This window comes from Thalassophryne amazonica, chromosome 13 (genome assembly GCF_902500255.1).
Source record: "Thalassophryne amazonica chromosome 13, fThaAma1.1, whole genome shotgun sequence".
Lineage (NCBI taxonomy): Eukaryota > Metazoa > Chordata > Actinopteri > Batrachoidiformes > Batrachoididae > Thalassophryne > Thalassophryne amazonica.
Window position 1 is genome coordinate 74,169,704 of NC_047115.1, and position 14,322 is coordinate 74,184,025.

Consider the following 14,322-nt stretch of genomic DNA (forward strand, 5'->3'; position numbering starts at 1 on the left):
TATATATATATATATATATATATATATATATATATATATATATATATATATATATATATATATATATATATATATACGCTGGGATACCAATAAAATAAAACCTGTCCATCTGGGAGGAGACCCAGGACTAGATCAAATCAAATCAATTTTATTTATATAGCGCCAAATCACAACAAACAGTTGCCCCAAGGCGCTTTATATTGTAAGGCAAAGCCATACAATAATTACGGAAAAACCCCAGCGGTCAAAACGACCCCCTGTGAGCAAGCACTTGGCGACAGTGAGAAGGGAAAAACTCCCTTTTAACAGGAAGAAACCTCCAGCAGAACCAGGCTCAGGGAGGGGCAGTCTTCTGCTGGGACTGGTTGGGGCTGAGGGAGAGAACCAGGAAAGACATGCTGTGGAGGGGAGCAGAGATCAGTCACTAATGATTAAATGCAGAGTGGTGCATACAGAGCAAAAAGAGAAAGAAACACTCAGTGCATCATGGGAACCCCCCAGTAGTCTAAGTCTATAGCAGCATAACTAAGGGATGGTTCAGGGTCACCTGATCCAGCCCTAACTATAAGCTTTGGCAAAAAGGAAAGTTTTAAGCCTAATCTTAAAAGTAGAGAGGGTGTCTGTCTCCCTGATCCGAATTGGGAGCTGGTTCCACAGGAGAGGAGCCTGAAAGCTGAAGGCTCTGCCTCCCATTCTACTCTTAAAAACCCTAGGAACTACAAGTAAGTCTGCAGTCTGAGAGCGAAGTGCTCTATTGGGGTGATATGGTACAATGAGGTCCCTAAGATAAGATGGGACCTGATTATTCAAAACCTTATAAGTAAGAAGAATAATTTTAAATTATATTCTAGAATTAACAGGAAGCCAATGAAGAGAGGCCAATATGGGTGAAATATGCTCTCTCCTTCTAGTCCCCGTCAGTACTCTAGCTGCAGCATTTTGAATTAACTGAAGGCTTTTCAGGGAACTTTTAGGACAACCTGATAATAATGAATTACAATAGTCCAGCCTAGAGGAAATAAATGCATGAATTAGTTTTTCAGCATCACTCTGAGACAAGACCTTTCTAATTTTAGAGATATTGCGCAAATGCAAAAAAGCAGTCCTACATATTTGTTTAATATGCGCATTGAATGACATATATGATAAAAAATGACTCCAAGATTTCTCACAGTATTACTAGAGGTCAGGGTAATGCCATCCAGAGTAAGGATCTGGTTAGACACCATGTTTCTAAGATTTGTGGGGCCAAGTGCAATAACTTCAGTTTTATCTGAGTTTAAAAGCAGGAAATTAGAGGTCATCCATGTCTTTATGTCTGTAAGACAATCCTGCAGTTTAGCTAATTGGTGTGTGTCCTCTGGCTTCATGGATAGATAAAGCTGGGTATCATCTGCGTAACAATGAAAATTTAAGCAATGCTGTCTAATAATACTGCCTAAGGGAAGCATGTGTAAAGTGAATAAAATTGGTCCTAGCACAGAACCTTGTGGAACTCCATAATTAACCTTAGTCTGTGAAGAAGATTCCCCATTTACATGAACAAATTGTAATCTATTAGATAAATATGATTCAAACCACCGCAGCGCAGTGCCTTTAATACCTATGGCATGCTCTAATCTCTGTAATAAAATTTTATGGTCAGCAGTATCAAAAGCAGCACTGAGGTCTAACAGAATAAGCACAGAGATGAGTCCACTGTCTGAGGCCATAAGAAGATCATTTGTAACCTTCACTAATGCTGTTTCTGTACTATGATGAATTCTAAACCCTGACTGAAACTCTTCAAATAGACCATTCCTCTGCAGATGATCAGTTAGCTGTTTTACAACTACCCTTTCAAGAATTTTTGAGAGAAAAGCAAGGTTGGAGATTGGCCTATAATTAGCTAAGATAGCTGGGTCAAGTGATGGCTTTTTAAGTAATGGTTTAATTACTGCCACCTTAAAAGCCTGTGGTACATAGCCAACTAATAAAGATAGATTGATCATATTTAAGATCGAAGCATTAATTAATGGTAGGGCTTCCTTGAGCAGCCTGGTAGGAATGGGGTCTAATAGACATGTTGATGGTTTGGAGGAAGTAACTAATGAAAATAACTCAGACAGAACAATCGGAGAGAAAGAGTCTAACCAAATACCGGCATCACTGAAAGCAGCCAAAGAGAACGATATGTCTTTGGGATGGTTATGAGTAATTTTTTCTCTAATAATTAAAATTTTATTAGCAAAGAAAGTCATGAAGTCATTACTAGTTAAAATTAAAGGAATACTCGGCTCAATAGAGCTCTGACTCTTTGTCAGCCTGGCTACAGTGCTGAAAAGAAACCTGGGGTTGTTCTTATTTTCTTCAATTAGTGATGAGTAGTAAGATGTCCTAGCTTTACGGAGGGCTTTTTTATAAAGCAACAGACTCTTTTTCCAGGGTAAGTGAAGATCTTCTAAATTAGTGAGACGCCATTTCCTCTCCAACTTATGGGTTATCGGCTTTAAGCTGCGAGTTTGTGAGTTATACCACGGAGTCAGGCACTTCTGATTTAAGGCTCTCTTTTTCAGAGGAGCTACAGCATCCAAAGTTGTCCTCAATGAGGATATAAAACTATTGACGAGATACTCTATCTCACTTACAGAGTTTAGGTAGCTACTCTGCCCTGTGTTGGTATATGGCATTGGAGAACATAAAGAAGGAATCATATCCTTAAACCTAGTTACAGCGCTTTCTGAAAGACTTCTACTGTAATGAAACTTATTCCCCACTGCTGGGTAGTCCATCAGAGTAAATGTAAATGTTATTAAGAAATGATCAGACAGAAGGGGGTTTTCAGGGAATACTGTTAAGTCTTCAATTTCCATACCATAAGTCAGAACAAGATCTAAGGTATGATTAAAGTGGTGGGTGGACTCATTTACATTTTGAGCAAAGCCAATCGAGTCTAACAATAGATTAAATGCAGTGTTGAGACTGTCATTCTCAGCATCTGTGTGGATGTTAAAATCGCCCATTATAATTATCTTATCTGAGCTAAGCACTAAGTCAGACAAAAGGTCCGAAAATTCACAGAGAAACTCACAGTAACGACCAGGTGGACGATAGATAACAACAAATAAAACTGTTTTTTGGGACTTCCAATTTGGATGGACAAGACTAAGAGTCAAGCTTTCAAATGAATTAAAGCTCTGTCTGGGTTTTTGATTAATTAATAAGCTGGAGTGGAAGATTGCTGCTAATCCTCCGCCTCGGCCCGTGCTACGAGTGTTCTGGCAGTTAGTGTGACTCGGGGGTGTTGACTCATTTAAACTAACACATTCATCCTGCTGTAACCAGGTTTCTGTAAGGCAGAATAAATCAATATGTTGATCAATTATTATATCATTTACTAACAGGGACTTAGAAGAGAGAGATCTAATGTTTAATAGACCACATTTAACTGTTTTAGTCTGTGGTTACGGTGGAGCAGGCACCATCTCTACGGGGATGGGGTAATGAGGGGATGGCAGGGGGAGAGAAGCTGCAGAGAGGTGTGTAAGACTACAACTCTGCTTCCTGGTCCCAACCCTGGATAGTCACGGTTTGGAGGATTTAAGAAAATTGGCCAGATTTCTAGAAATGAGAGCTGCTCCATCCAAAGTGGGATGGATGCCGTCTCTTCTAACAAGACCAGGTTTTCCCCAGAAGCTTTGCCAATTATCTATGAAGCCCACCTCATTTTTTGGACACCACTCAGACAGCCAGCAATTCAAGGAGAACATGCGGCTAAACATGTCACTCCCGGTCCGATTGGGGAGGGGCCCAGAGAAAACTACAGAGTCCGACATTGTTTTTGCAAAGTTACACATTGATTCAATGTTAATTTTAGTGACCTCTGATTGGCGTAACCGGGTGTCATTACTGCTGACGTGAATTACAATCTTACCAAATTTACGCTTAGCCTTAGCCAGCAGTTTCACATTTCCTTCAATGTCGCCTGCTCTGGCCCCCGGAAGACAATTGACTATGGTTGCTGGTGTCGCTAACTTCACATTTCTCAAAACAGAGTCGCCAATAACCAGAGTTTGTTCCTCGTCGGGTGTGTCACTGAGTGGGGATAAACGGTTAGAAATGTGAACGGGTTGGCGGTGTACACGGGGCTTCTGTTTAGGACTACGCTTCCTCCTCACAGTCACCCAGTCGTCCTGCTTTCCCGGCTGCTCGGGATCTGCCGGAGGGGAACTAACTAACTAGACTAGATGGAGAGTATATCTCCACACTGGCCTGTGAATGCCTCAGGATCCCCCAGTCAGCGGTGGTCAATGTGGCACGAGAAGGGGAAGTCGGGGGGTCCCCTGCTGGAGCTGTTGCCCCCACAACCCGATCCCGGATAAGCAGTTGAAGATGAGTAATGATGTTTACTTGACCACTAAGTGTTTACCACATTCAGAGCTCTTAAACTTTAAACCTGAAGTGTCAGTTTTAAAAATGTTTTTTAAAAAGTGGACTTATATCTGACTCTGTTCTATAACTAAGGATTAGTGCAAATCACTTTTATTTTTGGCTAGATTCCGATTAAATAAATTTTATAGATTGAATCTTATCTGTGAGATACATCCCCACTACAGTCACCTGTTGCTTCATTCAGCTTAACTGCTGTACAGAGGCATAATTACAGGAGCCATGCCACTGTCCAAATACATACAGGCCTGACTATTGTAGCATAATTAAAAATAATAATTTGCCAATGTTAACTTTGCTGCACAGGGTGGCAACATAAGATGTAGCAAGTTTAAATATTGAATAATTATTAAGATCCTAAATTGGACTGGGCCTCACCAGCGGGGCACCAAAATAAGTAATTTTAAGATTTAATAATTTGGAACAAATGGGCGGATGAAAAATGTAATGAATTTGAATATTAAAATGTATTAATCTTTAATATTAAAAAGTCCGCTTTATGGAGGCCAAGGTATTCCCGTCTTATTAGTAAAGCAATATTTAATTGTAATGATATTTAATTACCTAAGAGTTATCAGGACACCACCTAGTTTTGAAGATCAGGAACTTTCATTTAAACAATCAGTAATTAATCAGTAATCATTAGTCTCAAATCTCAAAGTTGTAACTTCTACGATTGACCAACACTGTTTCCACCTGAACGCAATAAAACCACTGCAGGGATATTTATGTACAATTGTACTAGAAATGAACAGGTTACTGAAATTTTGAGGAAATGAACAGTAGTTATATTATGGACACATTTTGTTACTCATGAGACATCGAAAGAAAGCAGTGAAACAAAGTTGAAGTAATTAAATTAATAAATCTGATTGGAATTTAGGTAAGAATTTTGAGGAAGAAAATTTTGAAGAAAATTATCAAACAAAACTATATGAAGCCACCTTGTACCACTTTGATGGGTCATTTAGCTGGTTCTTGGAAGATGAACAGTCGATCTCGTTGGTTGCTGATGGGCTGGTTTCGGTCTGAGCTTGCCTGTTTCTGGGGTTGAACCGCTGGTTTTCCCCGGTGATGCTAGACGTGGTTTAGGCTTGGTTTGCCAGCAGGACAGACTGGTTCTTCAGGTCAGTCTTGGCTCACTTGACCCGCGGATGAAGTTTTAGGTGTTTGTTAATAATGGTACTCTGGTGTCCTCAACAACTTGTGGGACTGGATTAAAAGTCTTTGTAAATTTAGAAAAAGTTAAAGGCTTGAAAGTGACATAAAATTACAGGAAAGGAAAAAGCTGCTTTTCTGTAATTTCACTGTTATTCTGAAAAATTCTGCTAGGAAGTTGTCTACAAAAGTGAAAAACTTGACAAGCCTTAAGTTATCAGGCTTGCACGTTGCTGTCAAAAGTTTAAAAGTACTGAAATAACAGAGAACATGAAGAACAACGAAACCGTGTGGTAGCTTTTAGCTAACGGGCCTGTTTAATAGGGGTGCCGGGAAAAAAAATCGATTCACGTCCGAATCATGATTCTTATTTATTACAATTCTGAATCGATCCAAAATGTCCAAGAATCAATTTTTAAAAAGCATTTTCTTTAAACATTTTCTTGCTTACTCGCTGCGTGTACTGTTTGTCAGGCAACGGCCTCCGTACTACAGCGTCCCCGCGAGGGGAGGGTCCAGCATGCTTCAAACATTCTTGAGCTGCAGCTTAGCATGGTGGACGAAGAGCTAATTCAGCTAGCACCGTCTTTGCTGAAGGCAAATGTTTGGGCGCATTTTGGATTTTATTATTTGCTGCGTAAGAAGGAGCTTGACATGATTTATGCAGTGTGCAAAATCTGCAAAATTAAAGTCAAGTACTTCAGAAACACTTCAAATCCGCAAGCCCACATGCTACGTCATTATCCGGAAAGAAGTGGAGCAGCGGTCTCTGCCGACTAGTGACCAGCGCTTCACTAAACTGTCAGCCAACTCTGAACAAGCAAAGCAGATAAATAAATTTACATCTAGAATCACTTGATTAACCTTGTAAAGCTGCATTTTCTTAAACATAAACATTTTCTAAGTAATATAACTATTTCTCAGAGCGCTTTCAATCGAAAATCGATTCTGAATCGAATCGTCACCCAAAGAATCGGAATCGAATTGAATCGTGAGTTGTACGATTCACATCCCTACTGCTTAGTCACAAAGAAAAGAAGCACTTGCAAAAGAGAAAAACAAGAGAGTAAGAGTAAAAACAGAATGGGCACAAAAACAAGAGAGACCTGTTTGTTCTTGGCCTTCTAAAGTGGACTCTACATCACTAAGCTCCACCCATTTGGTGTGTGATTTCACTCAGTGGTTCAGATACTTCAAATATATTGACATTTTGTTATTATGTTCTTTTAAACTGCACAAATATGATTAGAGTGTTGGAAAACAAATGGATAAGAGATTTATTATTGTCATTACACGAGTGTAACAACAACGAGATTAAGTCCACACTCAAATTACCACAGACAGCAATTAATCCACAATTATTACTTGTTTACCGTAATAATGGCACACAACAGAATTAAAAACAACACATATACATTTGACATTCTTTATGTGCACTAAACTTTGAAACAGTCCGTTTTCTGAAAGGAGGTGATGTGAGTATGGGGAGCCGCAGCTAAAACTGCGCAGCACCCCAGAAGGGGAAGGGAGGAGGAGATGCGACCGCCCTTGCCGGAGTCCCAAGCTGTTAATCGATTAAAGAAAACATTTCATCATGGCAAAGCATTAATAATTCAAGAATCACATTAACATACACCACATTATAAAAGGAAACATGTCAGGTTAAATTGGATATATCCAAATAGTGTTTTTGCTTAATTATGCACACAAGAACAACATTCTAACTTTCATACATGGATAAAAGAATGTTCTTTGCAACACAAAGTGGTTGTGTTTTTTTTTTTTTATTGTTAAAACCTGTAGGAAAACTGGTTTTGTCAAGGTTCTGAGTTTATTGCCTTGTTATCTTTGAGGAGACATTCTGGATGGTCTGGAAAGCTTCTTGCATTGATGTCTGGCAATTAAAGTGTCCGATAACTTACACTCCCTGGTAGGTTCCAGGGACATCTTTTGAAGAAAAACTGAATTACAAGTAATGGTAAATCTGATGGGATGTGGAGGCTGAGTGTTTAGGAGACCAAACCAGGAGGCCAAAAGTGTAACACCAGTCTTTTCTCAGTTTGAGATCATCCTTTTAGGGAAGAGAATTAATGCACTTTATTGGATTAATTCTAAATGACTGTATCTTCGCTACAATATATACCACTGTTGATGTTCTTGGTTCACTTTTTTGCAATTGTAAAAATGGTAAACGTGAAACCAGTAATGTTTAATTTTTTTGTCTCCCCGCCAATAGGAACCAGGAGGCCTGTGTTGTCGACAATATAAAAGTTTGTAGTAACGACGGCGGCTCAGGCCGCTTTAAGCGTGTCTGCATCACTGTTCGAATACCAAGAAACCCAACCATTGGTGATAAGTTTGCCAGCCGCCACGGACAGAAGGGGATCCTAAGCCGTCTGTGGCCGGCAGAGGACATGCCCTTCACAGAGAGCGGCATGACTCCTGACATCCTGTTCAACCCTCATGGCTTCCCTTCCCGTATGACCATCGGGATGCTAATTGAAAGCATGGCTGGAAAGTCTGCCTCCTTGCATGGCCTAAGCCATGATGCTACACCATTCACCTTTTCTGAGGAGGAATCGGCACTGGACTACTTCGGTAAAATGCTTCAGGCCGGTGGCTACAACTACTATGGAACAGAGCGACTTTACAGCGGCTTGAGTGGTCAGGAGCTAGAGGCGGACATTTTCATTGGTGTTGTCTACTATCAGCGGCTTCGTCATATGGTCTCCGACAAGTTCCAGGTGAGGACCACAGGAGCACGAGACAAGGTGACCAATCAGCCAGTAGGAGGAAGGAACATCCAGGGAGGCATCCGTTTTGGGGAGATGGAGCGAGACGCTCTGTTGGCTCATGGTTCTTCCTTCCTGCTCCACGATCGGCTCTTTAACTGCTCGGACCGTTCAGTGACTCAGGTGTGTGTTGACTGTGGCAGCTTGCTCTCCCCTCTGTTAGAGAAACCACCACCCTACTGGTCAGCCATGCGCCACCGTAAGACCATCTGTACCCTGTGTGGTAAAAGTGACTCCATTGACTCGATTTCTGTTCCTTATGTCTTCCGCTACTTTGTAGCCGAGCTCGCAGCAATGAACATAAAAGTCAAGTTAGAAATCAAATGAGTGGTGAAGATGCCTTTTCAACTATTACTTCATATCTTGCCCATCTGCCAAAATCAAACATGTTGCAGAACAAATACAAATTCTTGATGCAGAAATCAGATACTTGAGGCGTTGAGCTACTTTACAGAAAATGTTTTACTTACCATGTCTGTCAGAACTATCAAACAATACTCTGAACACATAGCTCTGCCAAAATGTCTTCAGATATTTGTGTTGTAATGTAAGTGTTGTAAATGTAATGGATCTATAGAACAACCAACATTTGCTTCTAATAATCCTGCTACTTAGTGGAAATAACCTGAAAGCAGGTCACTGATGAAATAAACACACAAAGCAAACCGTGTGTGGAATCAAACATCATTTTGAGTTTTTTTTTTTATTATTATTATTTGCTTTCTACCATCAATGACTTGCATCCGGCATTGTTAGCTGATTAACTGATGTCTGTCTTGTGAGACCAGTGACCATCAAATCAGTCTTGTCTGAATTTAAAAGAAAGAAATTACAGGATGTCCAGTTTGTCAGCAATGCTATACAATCCTCTGAAATCCTTTTTCGACAGAGGTTATTTGTATTAGTTGGCACGTAAAGCATCATTAGCGTAACAGTGAAAAGTAATTCCATGTCCAAGTGGTGGTGCTATGTAAAGATGGAATAGCAAAGTGCCTTATACAGAACCCTGTGGTTCCTCATATTTTACCAGAGGAAGTTTTGAAGTAATGTTGTAGAATACACATTAAGATTGGTCATATAAATGTCAACTGTGATAGAACCCAACATAGTAATACCAAAACATTTTCAAGAAGCTCTGGGAATATAAACTGAGCAACTGCATTAAACACTGTATTGAGATCCAGCAGTACCAGCGCTGTATCTGAGTTTATGGTCCCGATTCAAACCCTGCCCCTGCCAGAGTTGTGTCAGGAAGGGTATTCGGTTAAAACTTGTGCCAAATCAACATGCAGAGCCACCTTGGGTCTGCTGTGGTAACCGTGACCTTGAGTGAAAACAAGGGAGGAGCCAGAGGGACTTACTAGCTTATTCACCACTTTAGTGCTATCTTCGTGGACTAATGAGTTCAGAACACTGATTGCAGCAGCTCAGACAGATCGCCATCAGCAAGATAAACCACTTTTTCAAGTGTTGAAACAGAAAGATTCGATACTGGTAACCTGGATCTAGGTTTGTTTTTTTTGAGAATGGGATAATCACTGAATAGAATAGAACCTTTATTGTCATTGTGCATCTACGTACATACATACATGAAATTTGTCCTCTGCATTTAACCCATCCGAATTACAGTTAGACACAATCCAACCACTGGGAGCAGTGTGCAGCCACAGTCCGGTGCTTGGGGACCAACTCCAGATGTAGATGCTGCCTTGTTCAGGGCCAGAGGAGGAGCAGACCCTAAATAAGCATGTTTTTGATTGTGGGAAGAAACCGGAGTGTCCGGAGGAAACCCACAGAGACGCGGGAAGAATATGTAAAATACACAGGGCGGGAAGCAATCCCACGACCTTCTTGCTGTGAGCCACCAGTGCTAACCACTAAGCCCACCATGCCCCCAGTTTACATCATTGCAGATTTAAATTATGCAGGAACAGACCTATTTGTGATCAGATTAATAATTGTCAGCACAGTGAGTCCAAGTGACAGTTGTGTATATTAACATTATCCACAATTTTTAGCAGCATGCCAAGTAAGAGTGTCAAAATTTGTAAATGTCAGTTTTCTATCTGATGTAATACCTATTTTAGTTATATGATCACTGTTTGACTAAAGTTTACAGGGATACTTTTGACCAAATGTCACTGATGAAAGTAAATTTGGGAACCTTGGCTGTGTAATTATTTATTTTTTAAAATCTACTTGCTCTTGAAATGCATTCCGGTGCACTTTGGAAGCAAACTTTTGTGACAAATATCTGTAGCAAAACTAATGTTGATATACAGGTACACAGTAAAATCGCCAGTGTAAAACTAACACTGACAGTGTTGAATTAACACTGACAGTGTACATATCTAGTCAGAGTGGGACCATATGTTCACTGTCAGTGTTAATTTAACACTACTGATTTTACTGTGTATCCAGGCTCACTGAGCAGGACAATTCATACGTGATCCATGTTGGATCTGCTGTGGCGACCCTGAGTGAGTGAAAAGGGAGCAGCTGAAGGGACTTTCTAATGAGTGAAACCGCTGACATAAGAGAGGCTATATATTTGTCTGAGCCAGTATCAAATCCCAAGTATTATCACTGTAGTGAGTCAATTCCTGGATAAACTGATAAAATCGAAACACGCAAAAGCGCTGTGCTGAGGAGATCCACAAACCTTATTAACATGGATATTGAAGTAGTCATGAGTCACCAAATCAGACAATAAATCAATGAGCAAATAACATGGCTAAAACCCATCAGTATGATTACAACCGCTCCTAGCACCCTGAGAAAGGTAGAGAATTGGGTGCAGTGTTGAGAAATGTTTTTTCACAGGATGCAAAAGATGGAAAACCATGCCCTACTTTTTCTGGGTCAGGCTCAAAACTTCTCAGTCACCCCTTGTATCACTAAAAATGCCATGAAATATTGCAATAAAATTTTATGTGTGGTGTTCATCCTTAGTGACAGTATAAAAAAACAAAACTTAGTGACCTGTAAGGTCCCGTGCTCATAGACGGTGGTTTTTTTCTTTCCCCAGAGCATCAACAGGTTTTTTATTATTATTATTTACTTGCTCCAAATGAAAATGGTCTTTTGTTTTGTTTTTTTCCCCCCTAAAGTGCTAGTATAAAACAGTGCTCTTAGCACTTCTCTGGCAGGAAAAAAAACAATATGGACACTGGGCCTAAAATCACGTATGAAAAAAAAAAAATTTACTCCACTGAAGATGAGGAAGAAAGCCACTATCAAAAACAAATGATGTAGAAAAAAAACGAGTACTGCAACAGTGTAGCAGCACAAACACTACATGACAGATGCAGCAGCTTTGCCACCACATGCACACAATGCATCTGGTGTTTAATAGTCCCAACAATCCACCAACCGCTCATCTCTACGTTTGTGGAAAATCAGCCTTGTGACATACTCAACAAAAATATAAACGCAACACTTTTGGTTTTGCTCCCATTTTGTATGAGATGAACTCAAAGATCTAAAACTTTTTCCACATACACAATATCACCATTTCCCTCAAATATTGTTCACAAACCAGTCTAAATCTGTGATAGTGAGCACTTCTCCTTTGCTGAGATGATCCATCCCACCTCACAGGTGTGCCATATCAAGATGCTGATTAGACACCATGATTAGTGCACAGGTGTGCCTTAGACTGTCCACAATAAAAGGCCACTCTGAAAGGTGCAGTTTTGTTTTATTGTGGGGGGATACCAGTCAGTATCTGGTGTGACCACCATTTGCCTCATGCAGTGCAACACATCTCCTTCGCATAGAGTTGATCAGGTTGTCAATTGTGGCCTGTGGAATGTTGGTCCACTCCTCTTCAATGGCTGGGCGAAGTTGCTGGATATTGGCAGGAACTGGTACACTCTGTCGTATACGCCGGTCCAGAGCATCCCAAACATGCTCAATGGGTGACATGTCCGGTGAGTATGCTGGCCATGCAAGAACTGGGACATTTTCAGCTTCCAAGAATTGTGTACAGATCCTTGCAACATGGGGCCGTGCATTATCCTGCTGCAACATGAGGTGATGTTCTTGGATGTATGGAACAACAATGATTCATCCGTGAAGAGAACTCCTCTCCAACGTGCCAAACGCCAGTGAATGTGAGCATTTGCCCACTCAAGTCGGTTACGACGACGAACTGGAGTCAGGTCGAGACCCCGATGAGGACAATGAGTATGCAGATGAGCTTCCCTGAGACGGTTTCTGACAGTTTGTGCAGAAATTCTTTGGTTATGCAAACCGACTGTTTCAGCAGCTGTCCGAGTGGCTGGTCTCAGACGATCTTGGAGGTGAACATGCTGGATGTGGAGGTCCTGGGCTGGTGTGGTTACACGTGGTCTGCGGTTGTGAGGCTGGTTGGATGTACTGCCAAATTCTCTGAAACGCCTTTGGAGACGGCTTATGGTAGAGAAATGAACATTCAATACATGAGCAACAGCTCTGGTTGACATTCCTGCTATCAGCATGCCAATTGCACGCTCCCTCAAATCTTGCGACATCTGTGGCATTGTGCTGTGTAATAAAACTGCACCTTTCAGAGTGGCCTTTTATTGTGGACAGTCTAAGGCACACCTGTGCACTAATCATGGTGTCTAATCAGCATCTTGATATGGCACACCTGTAAGGTGGGATGGATTATCTCAGCAAAGGAGAAGTGCTCACTGTCACAGATTTAGACTGGTTTGTGAACAATATTTGAGGGAAATGGTGATATTGTGTATGTGGAAAAAGTTTTAGATCTTTGAGGTCATCTCATACAAAATGGGAGCAAAACCAAAAGTGTTGCGTTTATATTTTTGTTGAGTGTAGAAACACACTCTATAGATTAAAACTGCGTATTGTCACTGAGAGGTCATGTGCTCATCTTCAAATAATCAGTAGACCATCTCATACAATCAGCATGGTTCAATGAAATAATGGACAAAGAAAAATTGAAGTAAATGTTTTCGGTAGAGGTAATAATTGGAGATTAAGAGTACATGATGGTGATGTTACTCAGTACAATAAATTGCTAATACTTGTGCAAACTATGCTACGATTTTCTTTGGGAGTGACGATGATAGTCAGTATAAGGAATGAACATAGACGAGACTGAGATGGACGGACCCAGCATGTGTATATTCATCCTATTGAGGTTTCAAATCCCCCAAAACTTCAGAGTTCACCGCTCTGCGAGATGTCATTGAGAGGTGCATTGAGACGCCCTGATCGGGCTGCACACGGATAACAGTATTAACTTCGCAACATAAAACTCTTCTGAATATATTATCTGGCTTTATAGACATTGCTATTGTATTTGTTTTATGTAAACATGCGAGAAGCTCAGGTTTATTTTCAATGGAAATCTGTGAGCCGCGGTCACTTTCTGCTCATGTCGTTCTGGTGGAAAGTGAAGTTTGCTCTTTAACATCCTGCTTATTGTCCTTTACAACACTGTTTGTCCTGTTTGTTCCAGAGTAATATATATATATATATATATATATATATATATATATATATATATATATATATAATGTCTGAAACACTTGTTTGCATTCAAGAAGTTTCACGCAGGTTAAACGTAGGCAGGCAGTTTTAGCAAGTCTCATTATTATTATTATGGATGGCATAAAAAAAATTACATTTTGGTAGTATAATGTTCATTTGCAATTGTTGTCATGTGGATTCTCGTTTAGACTGCTGCAATTCTCTGGCACACAAGGGATTTTCCTGGTTCTTTCCCTCAGCCCCAACCAGTCTCAGCAGAAGACTGCCCCTCCCTGAGCCTGGTTCTGCTGGAGGTTTCTTCCTGTTAAAAGGGAGTTTTTCCTTCCCACTGTGGCCAAGTGCTTGCTCATAGGGGGTCGTTTTGACCGTTGGGTTTTTCATAATTATTGTATGGCCTTGCCTTGCAATGTGGAGCGCCTTGGGGCAACTGTTTGTTGTGATT

General features: G+C 40.6%; 1 protein-coding gene across 1 annotated transcript in view; it reads left to right on the top strand.

Annotated features, from left to right (window-relative positions):
* The window catches only part of polr1b (RNA polymerase I subunit B), a 43,571-nt gene extending 34,866 nt beyond the window's left edge, over positions 1–8,705 (top strand). Inside the window, exon 15 of the mRNA XM_034185046.1 lies at positions 7,823–8,705. Coding sequence (XP_034040937.1) covers positions 7,823–8,705 — 883 coding nt within the window. The remainder of the gene's footprint in view (positions 1–7,822) is intronic.
* Positions 8,706–14,322: the final 5,617 nt, after the last annotated feature.